At 32.0% G+C, this 23746-nt stretch overlaps 1 protein-coding gene and 2 long non-coding RNA genes across 4 annotated transcripts; 2 read left to right on the top strand and 1 right to left on the bottom strand.

Moving 5' to 3' along the window:
* On the top strand, positions 2326–4929 carry LOC109325248. Its single transcript, XR_002105110.1, has 4 exons — positions 2326–2681; positions 2777–2904; positions 4057–4260; positions 4394–4929. It is a non-coding gene; the product is annotated as an uncharacterized LOC109325248 (long non-coding RNA).
* Positions 3303–20897, bottom strand: LOC109325250. The gene is made up of 4 exons (XR_002105111.1): positions 19384–20897; positions 6877–6880; positions 5741–5744; positions 3303–3315 (listed from the first exon to the last, which is right to left on the bottom strand). It is a non-coding gene; the product is annotated as an uncharacterized LOC109325250 (long non-coding RNA).
* On the top strand, positions 16556–23096 carry LOC109325240. 2 transcript variants are annotated; one of them, XM_019557472.1, is made up of 6 exons: positions 16556–16793; positions 16874–16932; positions 18312–18508; positions 22405–22531; positions 22610–22765; positions 22800–23096. In XM_019557472.1, the coding sequence occupies exons 1-5, from the start codon at positions 16625–16627 to the stop codon at positions 22739–22741; spliced, it is 684 nt and encodes a 227-aa protein (XP_019413017.1). In that variant the 5' UTR covers positions 16556–16624; the 3' UTR covers positions 22742–22765; positions 22800–23096. The 2 variants fall into 2 exon arrangements, with proteins under 2 accessions (XP_019413017.1, XP_019413007.1); XM_019557462.1 differs by having other exon boundaries at positions 22610–23096.

Below are 23746 nucleotides of genomic sequence, written 5' to 3' on the forward strand. Positions count from 1 at the left end.
AAGTTGTAGTGAAGAATTATCATTTAGCACAGTGGGAGGCTCAATTGTAGGAGGGCATAAGTTACATTGTGGAGAACTTTGATAGAATACAAATTGTAGTAAAGAATTATCATTTAGCATAGTGGGAGGCTCAATTGTAGGAGGGCATGTTATATTGTGGAGAATTTTGATGTACTTAACAGAGGACAATATTGAGGTTCAAATCACCCATTCAAGTTAATATTTCAGAAAGGGACTATCATAAAAAACAAACAACTTCCATAAATTCCTCTATATATTTATAAGTTTACTATCTTTGAAGACATTTTGAATGGTGTTGCTGCTAATGCTATTTTAGTTAGTAATTTTCACTTTTTATTCTTTTACTACCATGTTAACTTATGCAATTGGTATGTTAATTCTTATTTTATAAAATTATTTTTGCAGATGTTATTGGTGATTTTATTGATAAAGAGATGAGCCAACTATAGTCTTCTCCAAAGAAGGTTGTTTTTATAATGTGAGATCAAACTAATACCCAACTACTTAATATGAAGAGGATCACAAGTTTGGTCTTATTGTTTTCATACTGACCCTTGCAAAAATCTGGAGGCTAAAGTTTATATTATTTTCCTTAATTTATATTTTTTGAAGTTAAGTTGAATATAATATCCTAATGTGAATTTACAAATTGTTTAGGAGGCTACCCGCGACTATTCAAAACATGAGGTATGGTTCAAAGCTTTATATAAACGACAATAATATTCTAGATATTCAATCTTTCACTAGTACATATGATAGTTGTATTTTTTTCAATGACATTTTCCTGTTGTTGTCATTGCATTTTTTATTTACAAGTCCATTCTATTGATTTTCTTTTGTTGTAACAGCTTGGACACAAGTGAATCTTATGAATCATAAGTTAGCGTATGAGCTAGTCATCCTCATGCTCTCAAGGTGAGTCGCAAGACAAGTTCTTTCATAACGCAGTTGTGAAAACAATTGATGACTTAATTCATCCCAAACAGGATGTTTGTCCGTTTTTTAAACTCCTATTTTTAAAATAATGTATCAAGTTATATAATTGTAACATACCAATTACATAACTTTCACCTTTTTATAATGAAGGAAACTATTTATGTTACTTATGGCGTTATTGACAAACTTTTTGCTAATGGGTGGTACTATGATGGATGCCCCCATTTTAATCGAAAGACCGATGCAATTAGGATTCTAATTAATTGCTTTGAGTGTGGAAAGTATTTACAAGAAGCTGTGGCAAGGTATAGAAGTTATATTATTTGAAGATGATATATTTAGTTGTTAACATTGTACATGTGTTTATTATATTGATAAGCTAACATTCCTTGACGACAAGTATAGAGTAGAGGTGCTGGTTAGGTATGTTAATGATAGAATGAATTTTGTTTTATGGAACCATGAGTGCAAGTAATTAATAAAAAATATTGTATTTCTTGTATATTTTTGTATAAAAAATAAGATGTTCTTGCATTGTCTTCCAATCTAAAAGAACTGATTGTCAAAATATATGTAGGACACAAAGACTGACGGTTGCTAATATAGCCAAGGATGACAATGGGTTTAAATGTATAAGTCAATGTTATAATCATTGACCTCTTTTACATGCTTTATTTACTGGATAATGCTCTAACATTTATTGATGTGGAATTTTATTTACACAACACCCATTGTCAGGTTGTGCTAAGTATGATCCAGATTATCAATCAAGCATATGTGACTCCTATAAAGAGGTCTAGTTGTAATGTCGTGTTTAGGATGCCCAAGATTTGACATTTGCACAAATGTCTTCCACAAAAAGTGCTCAGAAAGTTAGCAATGAATGAATACCCCTTTATGCATGAGGCATTCTCTTTCACATAAGAATCACACTAACATTATAACATATTACACTTTTTAGTAAACAAATATAATTCCTTTCATTTTTTTAAATTAAAAAATATTAACTTCACTATATTTTTTCATTTGGAGGTTTGATACATGATCATATGATCAAACTACACATGTCATTTCAATCAACTTTTACTATAGTTTTTGTTTACTTTGGTGTACATAAGTTGTACATCATCATATATTACCAATTATCAAAACTTTCCTTTTTTGCTTTACTTTTGGTCTATTTTCAATGTACTTGATACTACACTTTTTATATATATCATTATATCTTTGTTTCAAATATATATCAACTTATTAAGGCATATATTCTTACATGCTTTAATTGATAGATATATGTTTTTGAAAATATGCCAAAAAAGTTAACTGTCCTACTAAGGCATGGGTAAGTTACTAGTTACTTGAGATGGAATTGAAATCCCTATAACCTCATCCTCTCATTCTCTCCTTTTCTTCCCATTGAGTGGGGACGGGTTCTATTTCCTCCGGCGACCAAAGGGTTATGGATCATGCTAGAGGAAGTGGCGATAGTCAACTTTAGCATAAAATCACTCGTGTTCGTAGCGGATTAAGAAAAACGAAGAGAAACACCCTTTCTTCTCCACGACGGTATGTAAAGGTTATCAATGGCCAAGGCGAAGCAGACCATGATGTCTCGGTGATGATATAGCTTCGAGACTAGCGTTCCGCCTCCAAAGCCTTTCTCAGCATCGGTTCCTGATGGTTCTCAATGGTGGAACCACCTATTTTCGCGGCAACCCGAAGAACCGGTAAGCATCTTCTCCACTTTTGTTACTCCATTTTGTTTCTTATTTTCTTAACCATGAACCCTGATCCCTTCTTGTGCCCTTTTTATTTTTTATAGCTTCTCACTCTCACAGATGCTCATTAAGGCGAAGGAAGGAGGCGAATATGATCGGTGTATGGCGGTGTTCACACCGCAGTGATGACAGGGAGGTCGCTGCTCGAAATCCACAGAGACAAAGGGTTTCGGTAAGAAACCTCATCACTTCCCTTTTTTAATTACTTATCCTCTATTGCATATTAGTGCTGTTGCTTGGGGGTATCGGGATGAAAACTTTATTCGAATGAATCATCTATAAACTACAATTATCCTAAAAATGCTTTAAGATTATCATGATGCACCTTTTGTTTTCATTCTTACTCAAACATGGATATATAATTTCTGTATAACTAAGTAAATATGACCTATATAAAATAAGTATATGGATTTAGGACTTAAGATTAGCAGCTGAATAAAACAGGACAAGTTATTACCTAATGCAAACTCTGTATATAACCTTGCTGTCCCTGTCTCTAATAGCTGCCAATCTCTTTCCTCTAGCTGTTGATGTCTCGGCTATTCCCTATTCTCCTTTGTGTATATTGCTCTCTAATTGTTGCCTTTTATTTTAGTATGCGTTGATCTCTTTTTCCTTGCTTGTGTGGTATTCTCTGATCACCTTTTGTGTATATGTGTATCAGTATGTTACTCTCTCTCAATGCTTGTGTAAATATATGTTCTCTATAGTAATTGTGTGTTATAGATAGTAGATGCAAATTGTTTTCTGATTGTACTGCCTGCCCCTTTTACACTGATTGAGGGTTCATGGAAACCTCTTGAATTGCCAGTTGAGGTTCAAGGTACAGTGACTTTTGCTTTCTGATTATTCCGTTTTGAAACTGCTCATCAATATTGTCATTTGATTGTGTAATTGAAATGATAATGATTCTAATTGCATCTGTTTAGTGTCGTCCTTGATTGATAACTCACAGCTGGTTGCTTTGGAGTGTGTAACAGCCATGATTCTTTGTTAACACCCCTTAATTGCCTCTTTTGAAATCTTGTTTGTAACTCACGGCGATTCATTTTATGCTTATTAAAATGTGTAACTGAAAAGGAATATGTCATCTCTGCTGTTTGTGTATTCTCTTTTGAAATTTTGTTTGTAACTCCCAGCTGATTTCCCTCAGAATTTATTACGTGATTGATTTGGTTGTAATATTTTGCTGCTTGTGAATGATTGTCATTTATGCTGAATGTGTAATAACTGAATAGAAATCTAACCAACAATAATTTATGTTAGCACCATATCATGTGCAACTATTCTGATTATGATTCATGGCTGATTTTCTTTTGAGCAGGCAACTTTAAAAGAGTCACCACGATTTTATCTCCCTGAGTTAGACACCAATGATGGAATTTCTACTTGATCTTCTGCATTTCTTTTACTTGGAGAAAAGGCCAAGGTAGCCCTACTTGTATCAACGTACTTTGCTTCACCTTACATCATACTGCTTTGTGAATCCAATCCACAGGATCTAGATTGATGAATGTACTTGAAACAGGTAGGAGCTGGAACTTCAGTTTTGGCTAGCAAGTGAATATCCTTTGTTAATAACTGAAGCTTGAACATACTCTGTTTGCTACTCTCCTTATTATGTGTTACACTCTTCTAATTGAATTGTACTTTTTTTGCAGGCCAAACCTAAGTAGATGTCTTAGGAGATGAACCACTCGATTGATCGGGAAAGGAAATTGATGAGATTGTGAAGGGCATGTAGCCTTATGCAAAACTGAATCATTCCTTGATTTAAAAGTAGGCATTTTCCCTAAGAACCTGACATCATTCAAGCTTAATCTTCTAGTGATAATTTTATGGGATTTGTTACTGGCCTATGTCGATTGTATATGTATATCACTAGTAGAGGAATCAGACTCAGATTCAGATTTCTCACTTGTTGATTTTTGGCTTTTGAAAGATGCAACTTTATTGGTCTTGAGGACTTCAGTTTCTTCTTTGTTTCATTCCTTCTGGCCACATGTTCATTAGTTTCAAAGCATACACTCTTGTTAAACTTTTCTTTGTGGAAATTGTTTGTGTAAATCCGCAAACTCTTCTTTGCATGAGAACTACTAGTACCCTTCAGTAACTAGATAATGCATCTTGTATGTAAAGATTCTTATGTTGGAATTTATTTTCTATAATAGATGATTTCATACTTCGACACCTTACCGACCTTTAATATGACATACTGTTGAATTGCCATTCCAAAGTGCTTCTTAATTCACAATGTGAATCATTCCAAATAAGCCATGTTATTTCTATTGTTGAATAATGTTTGCGAAGAAAGATAGAAGATGTAACAAAGTTGTAATTATAGTGATGGTTTTGGATGATTATATGAGAGGTTTATTCCTTTTCAGAGCCCTACACGCAAAGGGCCATCCTATCCATGATTATTTGGATTAGGATATTGGCATCAACTCAGGAACAGATTTCTATTTACTCGAATATTTTTTCAAATCATGAAATGATGCTTTATTTTATCGAGTTTTAATAAATTATCTATTCTGAATTCTACACAAAAGAAAATAAAATGTGGGACAAAATTGAGTGTTCAGATCAACTAAAACATAAATTTGGATTTGAAATATTAAGTGGAAATTTATTGTTTGAATCTAACATCGGTTTACCATCTAATGAATCTAAGTTCTAGGAATCAAATAAGTTCATTTATCAACCAACATCTAAGCTACAACTTGTTTTCTTAATTACTCAAGTGCTTGATAGTTAGAAAGTGAGTTGACAATCCTTTTAATGAAGGAATGATAAAAGAGATAGGAATTGATGTGATGAAATTGATAATAATCCACGTGGATACGACATAACCTTATATTGTATTACCAATTCCACGTGGATACGACATAACTTTATATTGTATTACAATTTAGTCTTGAAATGATTTGATAGTGACAATAGTAAAGTGGAAAAATAATTTTTATCAAAATGGAGATGCTTTTGAGGAATTGCATCAATACAAATACATTGCTTTAGTTGTTATCTTGAGCAATTGTGAATTCTAGTTATCCGGTAACTTACCAAGTCACGTAGACAGGGTACCTGTGGGTTCTCAACACAAAATTTGCAGTGTTATATCTTCCCATAGACTATGTTATTAACAATAGACATAATGACATGAAGCTCAGATTCAAACATGGCTTCAGTTTCTTTAAGAAGAACAAATTGTAGCTTTTAGGGTAGTCATGACAACTATAATAAAATAAGGTTTTGACCAGAAGAATCATTTTGTAATAAATTAAAACAAATTATATTAACTTGACTCTTTGGAAAACACTTCAGAAATATCATTTTCTCAAATCACTTTCGTTTTCCTTTACTTAGTAAATAAAACATTTGTTTAAAATTCATTCACGAACACATTTTTCAAAAACAACACTTGACCAACCTTCTTGTAAAATACTATCAAGTGCATTTTAAATGACTTAGCTGGTGAAAAGCTTAACAAAACAATTTCCCTTTCATTCATTCCATTCTTTGCAGAAGCACCATCAATCAACTTTTACTTCATCAGAAATATTCATATGATGCCATGAGAATGCACAATGACAATTCTTATCGTAGTGAAATAGTTAATTTAGTATAAGCATAACAATTCAACATTTGACAGAATATTCAAGCAACCATCAGTCATATCATCCAGCAAACTCTGTAATCAATTTAGACAAGGAAAACTTATTCAATACCAACACAATCTCCTCGATCAGTCACATTAGTTATAATTAAGTATCTTATGGCCACAAAAATAATAGTCGACTTTATCCACCTTATCCCTAGCTTAGAGATGTACAATTATATTTGGCACTATTTCTAAGCCCATGTATAAAAACACTTCTTTCCATATCTTTACCTTTATTGGTACTAACATTCTTTGCTATAGCTTGCTTGATTGTTGAATACCTGATTACGTCTTAAACGATCAATTTCGATATTCCGACTTTATTATAAATGCTTAAGAGATGGTCCTTAAAGAGCTCTAGACATTTCAATATATCCAAATATTTCATTTGGATACAATTAGAATCTTAACTAGACATGATAAAAATTTCATAGATAGTTTTGGTTTAAAAGCTCAAAATTGGCTCGTAAGGCCTTAATGCACAGAGCTGAACACTTAAACATATTTATTTCAGCCTAAGAATACTAAGGTTCTAAGGTCTTTAGAGTTCCCTGATGACTTTAGTTTAGGGCTTTGGACAAGGTAAATTAATGACTTCCTATTATCATAGGACTTGCAAAAATGTGTCATAACTCCTTAAGAGGTAGTATAACCACATTAACATAATTTAGGCAGTAGATATATGACATTTGAGGTCATACCTAGGCCATTAGAGGCATTATCGTAGAGTACCGGGATCTAAAGATCGAACTCGTGATATTGATGATGTTTTGGTTACTCGATCGTTACATAATGCATGGGTAAGCTCTGAAACCCTTAGATTTTCATGATTAACACCAAATCACATCTAAAATAGAATGAGATAAAAGCCAAGGCACATGCATATGGATAAGTTTTGTCCTAGGGGCTCCCAGACATCCTACAACACCAAAATTACCCTTTTTGATCAACACCTTAACTTCTCAATATGATAAAATTTGTGTAGGGTTTGAGAACTCTCACACCATGAATTTTCAGTCATTACCAGACCCAGATACTGAAATTTCAACAACATGCAATCACAAACTAAGAGCATTTACTTCATTCCTAATCAACCAAAAGACATAATACTTGATAACCTAGCCAACATGCATGGATTAATGAGTCTCTTTAAAATATAATTCTTAGGACAATTTTGAGAGTCTTTTAAAGATGTAATTTTAGTGATTTCAGTTCAAAATTAAGTTCTTCATACATTAATTTAGTTGACTACTTCCTTAGGTGAAAATCTTAAGAAATAATGAATCTAAACCACAACTAACTTACTTCACCACCTTAACCTTGCTCATGAACATTCAAGACATAAAATCAACTAAGAAGAAAATATAGATTGGAAAAAATGCCATAAACATAATCATCATACCTTAAGGATGATGGATTCTCACTTGCATGAGAGCTTGGTGAAGAAAAAATGGAGCACTATCGCACAAGAGAGAGAAGAGAGGAAGAAGATGAATGTGGGTGTTTGACTTGGTTGAACATGAGTGAAACACTTAACTTGATGCAGACATTAACTTGTGTGAATTGCTCTATTCATAGAATTGGCATACATTTCATTGTTATGCATATCAATTGTGGGCATCACATATCTTGATGGATAGCATTGTAATTGAATTTTTTGAAATCATGCAAAGTGGAAAGGTTCTTTATTTTGATTGTTCATTGGTCCAGCTTATTGAAGAAGCCTAATATATTTATTTTTTTGTTACTCAGTACCTTTTGTTTGAGGGAAAACGAGGTTTTAAGTTGGGGGGAATTGACAAATGTCAAATCTATCATACTTTCTACATATTTTGGAGCACTTATCTTTGTGATTGATAAGAAATATCTTACATATATTTACACATTTTGACTAGAATATTTATAAATATGAATTTTAATTTAATAAAATGTTTCATGCATGTTTCCAATCTCACTCTAGGCCTTAAGGTTGAAGAAGTCAAGGAAAATGTTGATTTAGGGTAAATAGGAGCTTAACGAACGACGAACTACTTAACTCAATGCAAGGATGAAGGAGTAGATTTGGGTGTCCTAAGACTCAGCAACCCCTCAAGAGAAGAAAAGTAGTGGGGGAAGACAGAGCATTGAGTGCCCTGTGCCTGAAAATTCCTATAAAAGGAGCTTTTCCCCTTCACAATTGAATACACCATCTATAATATCAAATCCATGAAAATATCAGAATAGGAGTAAAAAGATTGTGTAGATCCTAGAAACCATTTCTTGGATCTTCACGCATAGCTTAAAAGTATCCATGGCTATGGATAGTTAGGTGTAACTATTTAACTTTAATTTATCTATTTTGATTTCTATATACAAATAGTTATTTCTATGCTTTGATTTCAATAACATTATCATTTATTTCATGCTTGTTTTATAGTGATAAACTAAAACATGATTTTGGATTTCATATATTAAGTGGAAACTAATTGTGTGAACATGACATCAATTTTATCATATAATGAATTTATGTTCTAGGAAAGGTCTTAGTTTATATGTTAACCTAACATTTAAGCTTAATACAACTTGTTTTCTTAATTACTCAAGGAATTGATAGTTAGAAATTGAGTTGATCATCCTTTTTATAAGAGAACTATAAAAGAAATAAGAACTGATGTGATAGGTCGAGCATAAGACATTATTTGTATGTTGAATCTATGAGATATTGAAAATTTACAAAGTGAAATGCAATTCCAATATTGTTATCATATTTCGTTAAGACATATTTTTAATATTGTTTTTGCATGCTTGATTACTAAAAATAATCAAATCTCCCTTGAAATCTCATTACTTAAAGGGTTAAAGTAAAGAATGATGTTGTATTAACAATTTCTTGTAGATACAACAAAACCTTATACTATACTATAATTAAGTTTTGAGAGGATTTAATGGTAACAATAGTACAGTGAGAAAATAACTTTCATAAAAAAAGGTATAGTGACATGAAACACTTGATTCTTGATATGCATGGCTTCAGATTCTATTGAGAAAACTATAGAGGTTTTATGCGTAACCAAAAGCTTTTTTAAGAATTTCACTTCATTGTGAATATGCTATAATTTCAAAGAATAAGGATTTCAAACCATTTTCATGTCCTGGATTAATTCTTTATAAACTAAACATGGTCAATTGATACTAAGAATAAAATAAACAATTTCTCTAATTATTTTACAAAAATACTAGTTCAACAATACCATGTGAAAATTCCTTGGAATTTAAGTAAAGTTCACAATGACATGTGTTACTCAATTATTGTCTGAAACATTCAACATATAGCTAATTCTCGATCACCTAGCATCACCAATCAATTATTACATCAAAATAATACCCATTATATAGTATTACTGAATATACTTTATGATTCAATCGATTTCAAATTAATAACTCAGAATCAAATTAAACCTTGATATCCATTTGTTCGTGGGCACAAAATTAGTATTCCACTAAAGGTACTAGAGGTCTAGCTAAGACATGCACAAATTTCTTTGTTAACACTTCTAACCTCATGTATAAAAACATTTCTTTCCATACTAGTACTATTACCAAACTTAATATTATGTTGTTGTAACATGTCTTAACATGGAGTACCTGATAGTAGCTAAAATGATTAAATTGTGATTTCATGGATCTATTTGAATTTAGTTAAAGACATCCTAACACAGACTTCGACATTAGAATACATAAATTTGCCAATTGAATATATTTAGAATCCGAACTAGGGACCATAAAAATCTTATGGGCACAATTGACTCAATGGACCCAATTGCCAAGAATTGGCCCTAGGGTGTGGATATGCTATAGAATGGGTTCTTAGGTTCATCAAATTTAGGTACAAGCTAAATGTCATTAGGGTTTAAAACAATTCTTACCACTGTCGAGTTACATTGAACACGATATGAGGTCTCCGTGAGGTTTTCGACCTCCTGCTACCTTTAGGACTCATAAAAGTACTTTATAAACTCTTTAAATAGTTGGGAAATATTCGAAACAGAACCTAGAAAGAACCCACATGAAAATATATGAATATAATTAAGCACTTTAAAATGTTCTGAAAGAATTCTAATATCCTACGGGCCTTACTGGTACTCCTAGTAATGTTGTGGCTTCCCAGCCACCGTTTGAATACGGGGAAGCCTTAGAACCGTCCAATTTCATGGCTAATTTTTCAAAACACACAACAAAATTCTAAAGTTGTTCATATTCCCTGCATGCATCAATTTTCCAGTCCTAATGAGGCAACCTTACAAGACCGATACATAAATTATACCTGATTTGAAGTCTGTTGATTAATATGACTCAGAAGCTATTATGTTTCTATTCATGAGGTAATAAATAGTCAATATGTTATGTTTATTAGGCAATAAAGAGCCAATATGGCTGTTAGGAATATTTCACCTATAATTAGAGCACTTATGTGACTCATTACGCTATTCATGTAGGAATTTATTTTTATGCATTAGTTTTCTTTTTCATGATGTATAAATTAGATGTCTTGTTGATGAATATAATTATGCCTTCTACATAACACATTTTCACTCTGCACTTTTATTTGCTACATAACCCGCAAATTCGTATTTAGAGCTATATCTTGAGGGATCTGTGAGAACAAACACAAACCAAACACAAACTAAACACAAACCAAACACAACCAAATTACTTTATCTATTACGTTCTATTGCCTAAAATTGTCAAAATGAATTCAGAAGTAATATCTGCTGCATTTTCACCTCCAATGTTTACTAGAAAGAATTATCATGTATTGGTTGTTAGAATGGAAGCTTTCTTGGATGTTAATGATCTGTGTGATGCCATTGAATAATATTATGTCATTCCAACTCTTCCACAACATCCAAATGTTGCACAAATTAAAAATGTGAAGGAAATGAAGCAAAGAAAGTCGAAAGCAAGAGCATGTCTATATCCAGCTGTTTCACCCACCATTTTTAACTGAATAATAACAACCTATGATCTGAAATTTTTTGAAGCAAGAATGTAAGACTCCTTGGTACTAAATTTTCTAATTCTAGAATAGTTCAAAAGATTTTAGTTACACTTCCTGAAAAATATGAAGCTGCAATTTCATCTCTGGAAATGTTTAAGGATATGTCAATCATCACCTTGGCAGAAGTGTTGAAGGCATTACAGGCACAAGAACAAAGAAGGCTTATGAGGCAAGAAGGATCCATGGAGAGTGCTTTCCAAACCAAACTACAAAATAACAAAGGTTGGAAAGACAAGAAAAAAGACAAAGTAATAACAACAAACATGCAAGTTCTACAAACAACAAGTACAATAACCAAAGTAGCAATAATGAAGTTTTTCCACCTTGCTCTTACTACAAAAAAACTAATCATCCACAAAACAGATGTTGGTGGAGGCATGATACAAGATGTTATAAGTGTGGCCAATTAGGGCACATGGAAAAAATATGCAAGTTTCAACAACAACAATGAGAAGCTAAGGTTGTCGATGATCAACCACAAGAAGAGCAATTGTTTGCAGTATCATGTTTTGACGATAACGGTTCTATAGAAAGTTGGCTCATTGATAGTGGTTGTACAAACCATATGACTTATGATCGAGAGCTCTTCAAAGAGCTTGACAAAACTCCTATTTCCAAAGTCAAAATTAGAAATGAGGCCTATATTGCAACAAAAGGCAAAGGAACAATTGAAATTAAAAGTTACATAGGTTTGAAAAATGTGAAACAAGGATTAAGTGTGCACTAATAACTCGGAAAATATTGTGAAAAATAAGGATTAGTTTTCTTGATGTGTTAGTATCATCATAAAAGAGAATTGTGTGTCTTCACGGAGTAGGAAGCCTTGGTCGAGTAAAACTTCGGTTGGGGCCAGAATCGCAAACGATGTAGTATCATAGTAGGCGAGTAGTAAGGTCAAACCGAGCGAGTAGGCTCATCGGGTTCAAGAAGGAAGTTCATGCAATGTGTATTATAAGTGTGATTGTGTCAAACGAATGGTTTCCAATAGTGAAGAAAAATATCCCAAGATCAGAAGGGTAGGCCAGGATTTAGTTTGCAAGTTGACCCGCAAACAAATCAGGATCAAAATCCTTTAGAAATTTCTCTTTCCCACTCCCTTTTACATTCCAGTCTTTATTGATTTATATGATTTGTGCTAAGTATTAATAATCTGTGTAAAATCAAGAATCGATTTAGGGAAATAAAGATTGTTAATCATCATTGTTTGCATTGCATGAAATATGTTTTCAATAATATCAAGATACAACATAATCGATTGAAGCTGAATATAATCGATTAATCAAACTGTGCATAATCGATTAACACTGATAATAATCGATTAACTCCAACAACTTTCTGTTTTGCACATTAATCGGTAAAGCGGGACTAGCGATCCACTACACCTATTCACCCCCTCTAGATATGATTTACCTTACTAGTACCCAACAAGTGGTATCAGAGCTAGTACGAAAGTGCTAGCTTGATCGCTTTATTTGTTTATCCTAAGGATATTCACTATGGGTTCCACTAACCCTTTCGACAATGATGGCGCATCCATGAGGTCAAACCGAGCGAGTAGGCTCATCGGGTTCAGGAAGGAAGTTCTTGCTAGGTGTATTGGAAGGGTGATTATATCGAACGATTGGTTTCTAATAGTAAAGAAAAATCTCCCAAGATCAGAAGAGGAGGCCTAGATGTAGTTTGCAAGTGGACCCACAAACGAACCAGGATAAAAACCCTTAAGCATTTTCTCTTTCCCTATCTCTTTTACATTTCAGTCTTTATTGATTTTGATTTGATTGATTTCTGTATTTGTGCTAAGTGTTAATAATCTGTGTAAAATCAAGAATCAATTTAGGGCAATAAAGATTGCTAACCATCATTGTTTGCATTGCAAGAAATCTGTTTTCAAGAATATCAAGATATAACATAATCAATTAAAGCTATATATGATCGATCAATCAAACTGTGCATACTCGATTAACACTAATAATAATTTATTAACTGCAACATCTTTCTGTTTTGCGCATAAATCAAAAAAACGAAACTAGTGATCCGTTATACCTATTCACACTCTCTAGGTGTGATTTACTTTACTGATACCCAAAAGTCCACCTGTAATTAAACGGTACTCTTGCTAATTGTATGATTTAAATACCCAGTTTGTTTAAAATTAAATTGTCTAAAACAAACTATTTACTTTTTATTTTTGTGTCTGACAAGATTAAATCTTGCTCCTACGTATCCCTAAATGCTTTAGGAAATCAAGACTACGTAGATCTAGGTTTTAAAGTGATTGATTTGTAAAATAATAATCTCTTTAAAAAGGGTGAAGCAACAGAAACTAATATCTGCACCACATCCCATTTCAAAGAGGTTGGAAAATAATTACTATATTTTTTTGGCTTTTTATTGTTAATTTAGTAATTAAATAAATGAAAAGAAGCGTCGTAACGCGACCGTTTAAGGATGATATAAAGACAAGAAGTATTACTACGACCTGTCTCCAGAAAATTATTAGTTCCGGATGTGGGTCAAAGTAGAACCTACGACCTGCCTCCAGGAAATTATTAGTTTGGATGCTCTTGACCTCACCAGACCAGGACTCTATTTTGCCTTTGTCTTTCTTCTACTTTCTGATTTTTTTTCTCCAGAATTTTTTCTCTCTTTTTTTGAACCCTAATGCCCACATAAACTAGTCTATTTATAGAAAAATCAAAATTAACTAATCCCTTAAAAATGACTAAACTAAAATTTGTTTAGATAATCCATCATCCATTTTTGTGGGATGTAAACCTTCCCACCAAATCATATTTGACTTGATATTTTTATTTTTTATAAAAACTAATAATTAAATAGCATAATGCAAAGTATATTTCATGTAATCTTATTATTTATTTTTTATAATTTCATATTTCTTTATTTACTTTACAACATAATTTCGAAAAAATAATAAAAACCATTTTTATTGTTTTTGTTGAAAATGAGTATAGGTTTCTAGGGACCTATTTTTTATTTATTATTTTTTTGAAAATGATATAGGTTTAAAGAAACCTATTTCTCTATTTAATTATTTTAAAATATTATTTATTTATTGTTTATTTGAAATTTAAATGAGGTATTTGTAATATCTCATTTGAATTATTTCAATTCGAAATAAATCTTAAAAATTAATAAAAAATAGTTTTAACTATCTTTTATTTATTTAAAATTATAATTTCAAAAAAACTAAAATAAAAAGTAAATAAATATTTTTATTAATTATTTCTTTTTTAGGGGGAAATTGTATGGGCTTTCAAAAGCCCGTTTCCACTTGAATTATTTGTTTTGAGTTTCATTAAAAAAAAATTGAGAAAAAAATGTAAGTTTATAGAAAACATTAATTTATTTTAAAAACTCATTTGTTTAATTAATTAATTTTTACTGAGAATGTATTTATTTTGGAAAACGGGATTTATTGAGAACGTATTTATTACGGTAAATTGTACATTTATCAGTAATAAAACTAATTACAGAAATAGAAACATAATTATTAAAACTATCTATGCAAATGATCCCATTATGTATGTGTACGAAAAACTATTGAAAGATACCTTCTCTTCTGCATCTAACATACACCGAAAAGTTAATCTGTCACCTATCAATAATTATAATAATAATAATATTACACATATTTATTTTAAAATAAATTATTTTAGCTACGTTCATACATCATGTCAACATATATTTTATAAATACTACTTTCAAATTAACACTGTAATGGTAAAAATACTTATCAGAATTTCATTTATTCTATAGACAACTAGTTCATTAATAAAAATGTGTCTCCTGGAAGAAAAAAACATTAACTAATAAAATTGACAAAACAGTATTCTTTCAAAAGTTCTATTTACAATAATTATCTTTAACTATGTGTTACTTTATAGTTTATATTATTAAAAATGAGAATAGTCTTTTTATTATTTCTATTTTTTATAACAAAGCATTAATAGTCACCATTTTATTTATTTAGTTGAGACAATAGAAAGACCTGAATAACTTTTTAGTCCTTATAATGTTTTTTTTAAGATTTTGGTCTTTGTCCAATTAAAAGTCTTCCATTTTATCTGAATAAGTTTTTAGCCCTTATAATGTTCTTTTTAAGAATTTGGCTTTGTGAAATTAAAAGTCTTGATGGAACTATCTCCTGTATATTTTGTTTGGTTGATTGAAGAAAATGAAAAGAATGAAAGTTGAAAGAAAAAAAAGTAATAGAAAATTAACTGATTTTTTAGTATTATGAGAACTAGACCGTGCTAGGTGGTTCGACCAATTTGATCACTGACTGAACTTAAAAACAACTCTGGTATGCAGTCTTAACCATATGAGAGTTGAACTTCTTTAAATCAAAAAAATTCCGGTTCGACTGTGTTAAACCTAGTTAAACCAGAATAACTTGGGAAGTAAACCAGACAATTTACTTAAAATTAAAAAAAATGTAACACTACTTTGATCTTTTGTTTTACTCCAGTGCTATAAAATATTGGGAGATATCATTTCAATGTAGTTATGCATAATTATTAATTATATAAAATTTTTTTTTTAGTATAATTATATATTTATTGATAAAAAATATTAATTATATCTTAAAGCACTCGGTTCAATCGGACGGTTTAACCACTTAAACTAGTTAAACCTAATACGAGACCTCTTTTTGTTCGACGTCCGACTCTGGTTTGATAAAAAGATTGATTATATGAATGACATATATATCCTCAATACTAATGGTAAAAAATGTTTTCTAAAAATAAATGATTTGATATATTAAATATATATTCACATAAATATAATTTTTCAAAAATTAATTAATTTTTATTTGTACTAAAATATAAATAATGAAATTTAATTTAAAAAATTAAGAATGTAATATTTATGCAGAGAAAAAAATGTAATTATTCATTTATATTACTTTTAAAGAATAAATAATAATTAAATATGAATTATAAATAATACATTAGTATTGTATAAAAATTATATACTGTTAGTCTATATATTTTTTCTTAAAATAATTTAATCAGATAGAATACCTAGATGATAAAAAAAATAGTGATACAAATAGTCTATATCCACGACAAAAATATGTTGTGTTTTTTGGTTGTAGGCTTGTAGCCACAGCAACGCCCCATTCAGAAATAAAAGTGGTAGGGTTTATCAAAGCCAGAGAAGGTTAAAAAAATGGGGGCAAAGGGAAAGAAAAGAAGAGAGAAAAACTACAGGGCTGCTCATGGTGGCTACACGGGTCTCCCTCCACCACCTGATCCTTCTAAAGTCGATGCTCTTCCTTCCAAACTCCGTCAAATCATCACTTTCACTCACTCCCAGCACAAACAACAACAACAAAATTGTATGGTCATTCTCCTTTTCTATCTCACCTTTTATGCTTATGTAGCTTTCTGTTACTAAACTGTGTCTTAATTTTTCCAGCTGGGTTGCCTAAAGATTTGGATAAAAAGAGGAAAAGGGATGATGGGCATGCCCCAAATGTAAGCTTTAACTGTTTCTTTTAACATTTTTTGGTTGTTTTTTAAAATTCACAAGTGGGTATATTATTGATTCGTTCATCCGTTAAATTATATTGTTTTAGGAATAGTGAAGATAAGGGGTGATGGGAATAACCAAAATATAAGCTTGAAGTCTTTTTTTAAGCCAGTTGAATTTTTTTTGTTTTTTATAATTCATTAAGAGGGGAGTATCAACGCATCGGTAAAGTTACTTACCTCGTAAAGAGAGCAAGTCTCAGCTCTTTTGCTTGCAAAGGTAAGGTTGTGTAGATTTACCCTCCAAGATCCTACAAGGTTCTTTTGTACTCCACTAGGCCGCCCCCTTTTTAATTCATAAATGTTTTTGAAGATTCGGTTGTCTGTGAAGTTTAATGGATAAGTAATAATTGACAAAAAAAAAAGACATGGTTTTATTGAGTTCCGAGAGAATATGTTTGTTTCTGTTCTTTCAAAATGTTGCTTACTGTATTTGAATGGCAGGTGGGGTCTTGTAGACGAAGTAGTTACATAATGCATTTGTAGGCTCCTTTGCTAATTGGATATGAGCCTACCATATAAATTTTTTTTGTTGGAATTCTCACTCTTTTGTGTATTCAGTGTTTTCACTTGTTTATCATGTATGTTGATTTATTTAAGTTTTGTTTAGGTAGGTCTTATATTTAAGTTTAGTCCTATTTATGTTTATACTTTGTGCCTTTAAGTGCAACTGAAGGGATGTGTCTAGTTTTGTCAACGTATGTGATGGAAAAAAAGTCCCCCAAGCATGAGAAAAGTGCAACCTCTAACATAGGGGTGACGAATGGATGAATTTGGATTTGAATGGATTTGGATTTGGATGCTAATGGACGATGGAAAGACATCCATTAATCCATATAAATCCATTCAAACTACATTTTAAGTTATCCAATCCATCCATATCCAATTGATTCCAACTTATCCAATTTATCCATGACTCACTTTTCATGGATTTGGATGGATATATATCCAATCTATTTGATTTTTGTTTTATTGGAACTAAAAAATCTATTGAAGAAAAGTATTATTTTAAAAACTATTATTTCAACTAAACATTTTTTAAAATCACCTTTTAAAAAAACACTTCTAAAACCATTTAGAAATCAAGTGATTTTTTGAACTTTTATAGAAATATTTTTTCTTCAAAATTCTATGAACATGTGCCATTTAAGGTTCTACGTGTAAATTATATAACAAATATTTGGATGAATTGTGGATAATTTTACTCTAACACGAGTACCTATATTGATGTTCAAGATTCAAGAGTTTATTATGATTAATAATTTTCAAAGTATTTACTTTGGTTATTTATTGAATTATAATATGTGCCTAACATCTCTGTAAAGGGCAAAGGTGAAGTTGGTACTGCAGATTTCAAAGAGGGGGATAGCAGTGAACAATTGAAGGCACGACAATATACCGATAATGCCAATGATAAGAAGAAGAAGAAGAAAAGAAAGAGGAAGGAGGCTGAAGATCTCAGGTTTGCAATGGAAGTGGATAAAACGAACTCCCAGTTAAAAAGAAAGGAGCGTAAGAAAAAGTAAGTCAATTGATAAAACTTATTTTCCATTTTACTTAGTTCTACTTCTACAGAGATGCATTACGTGGTCTCTATCTAAATTTAAATTTAATGATTTTTTTATCTCTCTAAATCACTTAATACAAATGATTCATTCAAAAAATGTTCATGTTGATGCATCAATGATGCCTTTAATATTTTAGAATTCAATTCATAACTTAATCTTGATTAGGCAAAGTAGCTTTTCAATTTAGCTTGAATTTGTGTAGTAGACTAATTATGGTGATTGTACTATTGAAGTAAAAATAATATGAATCCACGGTTCGTAACCCGATTCGATACGTTTATAGAGCAAATGATCCAAATTGCATGGTGCATCGTTTTTGCACCCGCTGCTTGTATCATTGTGAGTCGTGCGCATTAGCCGATTCTCCGTTGGAATTGCGAATCACGCGATTCATCTTGTCGCAAGTTGCCAACCAGAGAGACCATGTGATGTGCGACCCGGTATTCTAAAACCCTCATAACTAACCTCTAAAACACTATACTATTTGGCTAGGTAGTCAATCAAACGTGATAGCAAAGTAGCAGAGTTTGTCTACCCCCTCCCACGACAAAGGGGAGGATAGCGGCATGGTTGGCCGTCGTGCCTGTCTCGTCGATGATATGTGAAATTGCTCTAGGTTGATGATATGTGAAACCCTAATTTTAAATGAGAAAAGTCACTTTTGCCCTTATCTTTTAATTACTGCCATGTTTTTTATGTTCTTTCAATACAATACTCTTCCCCTTCTTTCCCTCTTTTAACACATGTGATGTTATCCTTTTGTAAATACCTGAAAACGTGTAGCCACAACAGTCTTTTTTTCTCTTTGCACTCAGTTGTTGTTAGACACTTCGAGTTGTGCACATTTTCCCTTGCACCTGACCTTATGTCCATTCCTACCTCTACAACATAAGCATGAGTTTCTTCCACCTTCAATTGTAAATTGTCCACCAATTCCCTTAAAATGAAATTATGGGAAGCTCCACAATCTATTAGAATCATCATAGGATTCTCCCCTAAAGTTCCCTCTACCTTCAATGACTTAGTGGATGTGAGCTCTGTCATAGAATACATGGATAGTTGCAGAGAATTGAAACTTTCCAATCCTTCTCCCATATTCACCTCATTTTCATCATCTTCTTCCTCAGCAAGGTGAATCATCCTCAACTGTTTGTTTTTGCACACATGGTCCCTAGTGAAGAGTTCATCACATCTAAAACACAATCATTTTTCTCTTTTTTCCTTCATCTCTGCACTAGTTAACCTATTATTATCTCCCTTGCTCGTAGAGCTTTCAGCTTCGTGAATATTTCTGGAAGCAACAACCACACTCCCCACAGAAGCCCACTCTCTTTTGTTGTTACTAGAAGAATGGGCTTCGAAGGTCATCACCTTATTGTAAGTGTTGGTTCGGTAAGAGTCAAAATACTTAGTATAACTATTATTGGACTTCTTGGTCGCTACCACATTCTTTTGTTCAATGAGGATAGCTTTCTGGATTACTCGGGTAAAGTTTACAACTCATACAACCTCACTTCAATCCTGACCTCCTCCTTTAACCCATTAAGGAATACGCCCCTAACAAAATCTTGATTAATTTCTTTCAAGGCTCCTGCATACTTCTCAAATTCTTCAACATAATCTTCGACACTCCCTTCTTGTTTCAAAGAAAGTAGTAATTCAAAGGGATTTTGTATCATCGAGGGCTGGGAACGTCTCACCATTGCAATCTTGAAGCTTTCCCATGTTGGATAGGAGTTGCAACGTTCCCACCAATGATACCAACGCAAAGCTCGCCCTTCCAGTGCTATCATAGTTGCCTTCATGCGTTCTTCAACACTGACTTCCCTCAATTGGAAATAACGCTCCAATTTGCTAATCCGCCCATATGAGTCCTCTGCTATGAAAATGGGAATCTCTAATCGTCGCCAACGATTGTGTGTTTTGTCTCACCATTCCTCACGTCCAACACTCGCTTCACTTCTTCCCTCGTTAGGGTTTTCTTCATTCATCACCCCCAGTTTTGTTTCAATCGCAGCAAGAAGCTCCTCTGTTTTCTTGGTTCGAGCCTCGTTCAGGCCTAATCGGGTTCTCAGCTCTTCCCTTACTTGTTCTCAATCTTGGCCGGATATAGAAATAGTAGTGTATTGAGAAAGAATGCAAGAAGAACAAGAATTGAGATGTACATGAGGTCCCACGACCTTTTCTTGATTCCACAATCAGAAACCAGCCCCAAATTTCTCACTATTGTTCACAACATGCTAACTTCCTATTTATAGGCAACCTAACTAACTTAATTGCTCAGGGGTAGTGTAGGAAATGTGATACAATTTAAACAAACCTTTTTATTTCCCCTTTTATATACCTTTTTAATACTAGGCTTTGGTCTAACCCTATCAACGTATCTATAGAGTATCAATTTTTTTCAAAAATATAAATAAATTATAAATCTAATATTTTCTGGATATTCTATGATATTCTTAACATATTTTGTGGTACTTCTCAAACACTCAAACTACCATACAAGAGCATTTTAAAAGGGAAAAAAGAGAGAAGCATAACAAACAACCAATTAAGTAGAAGTGAGAAACATAATATTCAATCTACCAAATGGATGTGGTTAGAAAAAAAAGACAAAACATGTGCATTGCATATTGCATACAGAAGTTAGAGGAAAGGCATCTTATCACATGTGCATAATATTGATCATGGATTATACTTGATCGATACCATTTCTATTTGCGGGCACTAATCAGTGATTTCTTGTGACAATATGATTTTCATTTTATATTTACTGATTTATAAGAAATGTTTTTTATTTGGAATTTCATAACAACAAATATATTTTTATTATGTTTTATCGATTTTATGCACATATTCAATATGCATATCCAAATGTACCGAATCTTGCATTTTGAAGAATATTTGTATTTGACGTATCGGATATGTATCGTACCCGATACTCGTATTAGTATTGATGCTTCATAGGTGACATCCACTCCCAATCATGTGTTGTTGAACCCAACAGAAACAACTTTGATATATCTACAAATAAAGACGCAGTGGTGGGAAATAAATAGGTAGTGAGCCAGTGACGTGACTGATGGTAGGGCATTTTGACCTTTGTAACGGGTTTGGGTGGCTTAGGCCTTGGGCAGAGATAGCACTATTACTTTTTTCCTCAATTTTCTATTTTTTTACCATTTTAATTTGGTGTTTTTTAGTATTTTTGTGCATTTATATATGAAGGGAATAAATTACTGATATTTTTTCCTTAGCTGAAGCGGCCGTCCTGTTATCTGCTATAAATTACTGATATTGTTTTACGATACTAACTACTATGGATTATGCTGGATTTTGTCAAAAGGATATATAATTTTGCTGCCAAATAGCCTAGATTTGAAATTGTGGAATTATCATATGATATGTTGATCTAAGGAGTTCAGATCTATTGCTATTGTAATTAGGACAATCACTTTCGTTAACTGCTTCAAGTATGTGCTTTTCCCCCTAAAATTTGAATTAGTTGTTTGATGTTTCACAACTATTATTGTACGTTTAAGCATATTGGGAAAGAAAAGGTACTTGCATCGTATATAAACACCTGCGACCACAGAATGACAGAATGCAAGTTTTATTTGCTTATCTCCTTTTCCATTTATTCAAAATCAGCATAAATGGATATTATTCCAAAGTTTTTTATCTCCATATTATATGAATACATACCAATATCCATAAATGACATAAATACTTGTATGTTACATTTCACATGCCCTATATTCCATTGGAAGATGAACTTGTGAAATGTCTCTTCACAAAAAAGAATAACACTGCTACCTTATTGTAATCTCAATCACGAAAAATTCTTCAGGTATTTGGAATCCAAAAAGAAGCACAAAAAGACAGCTGATGAAGATGATTTGGACTTTCCTCGACATGAAAAAATAAAATTTGGAGATGTTGTACAAGCTCCACCAAAGTTGGCTTTCATTCCTAAGGTACTTGAAAAGCTTAGCTTCCCATAATATATCGCGCAATATTTATTTTTAAGAAAATATTTGGCTTGTGTAATGAAGGCATTGAAGAATACCCAAGATGCTTCACAAGAGAGACTTCGACTCCGAGCTATCGAGGAATACCGTAGTCGGAAAGGATGGACTTCAAGGCCAGGAATTCATCTTCCACCACCAGTGGTATCAGACCCTTAAATCATTTGCAGTATGTTGGCAAGCGCATACTCTGCTTACCTGGGAAGTTTGAGTTGAGATTATGCAATGCTGAGCAAAGAGGAAACCTAACACAGCTGTTCCATTTTCCCTTGGAGATGAGTTTGTCTCCATTCTATGGAAGTTAATGGTTTCAGACGTGATATGTGAGAAGCTAACGACCGAGCTGATAGGAAACCTAACTTATTATTGGCTAAATATGGTGTTTACAATTACATTATTTTGTATTTCTAAATTTTCTTTCATCTATGTTTTCCTTTTGCTAGCTTTGAATTGAGGAATTTGGAGGAAAAGGGAATGTTTGTTTCAGTTATTTATATAAAGTATTTAAAAAAAACACTTCTGAGTGTTAAAATTTCTTTTTAGGATGTCAAATACTAAATATTTTTTGGTATAGATGAAGTTTATAGTTTTTGTTTATTTTAAAAAATAAGTTTCAAGTAATAGCGCAACATAAATATGTTTGACAATCAACCAGCATTATAAAGTCAACTTCATTTTATGAAAAAATAAGCAATATGTGAGCTTTTGTTTATGGTGAGTTTTTTTATTATTTATTTTATCCAACCAATTTTACTTCCTAATTTGCCCCTCAAATATTAATACCACTAATGTTTTTTGGATTGACTTTTTTTTTGCATTTTTTTTATCATTTGTGTACTATATTTACTTTGTCTAGTGTCTAATTTAAGTTTATAGCTTTTATTTATGAGAATAAAGTATCTCATGTTATAAGGAGATAAATTATATTCAACCATTAAAATTATGACATGTATTTTATGTAATTATTTTCTATAATAATATTTCTAAAAACGAAATAAAATAATATATAAGTGATGCTTTTAGTGGTTGGAAGAAAGAAATTATCTTCTGGTATGATGAAATATTTTATGCTCTTTATTTATTTGTGTGTTGTTTATAATTATTAGTATTGGTTTTGATAGTATTTTGTTTTAATATTTTTTGATATTTGTGAGGAAGTATTAA

Source organism: Lupinus angustifolius, chromosome LG01 (genome assembly GCF_001865875.1).
Source record: "Lupinus angustifolius cultivar Tanjil chromosome LG01, LupAngTanjil_v1.0, whole genome shotgun sequence".
Taxonomy (NCBI): domain Eukaryota; kingdom Viridiplantae; phylum Streptophyta; class Magnoliopsida; order Fabales; family Fabaceae; genus Lupinus; species Lupinus angustifolius.

What these genes read in the sequence shown, in the direction of transcription:
- LOC109325240 (XM_019557462.1), top strand. Translation starts at nt 16,625, where the DNA reads ATGGGGGCAAAGGGAAAGAAAAGAAGAGAGAAAAACTACAGGGCTGCT. An exon ending in AGAAAGGAGCGTAAGAAAAA is followed by an intron (nt 18,509 to 22,404) that starts GTAAGTCAATTG and finishes AAAATTCTTCAG; the next exon opens with GTATTTGGAATCCAAAAAGA. An exon ending in AGTTGGCTTTCATTCCTAAG is followed by an intron (nt 22,532 to 22,609) that starts GTACTTGAAAAG and finishes TGTGTAATGAAG; the next exon opens with GCATTGAAGAATACCCAAGA.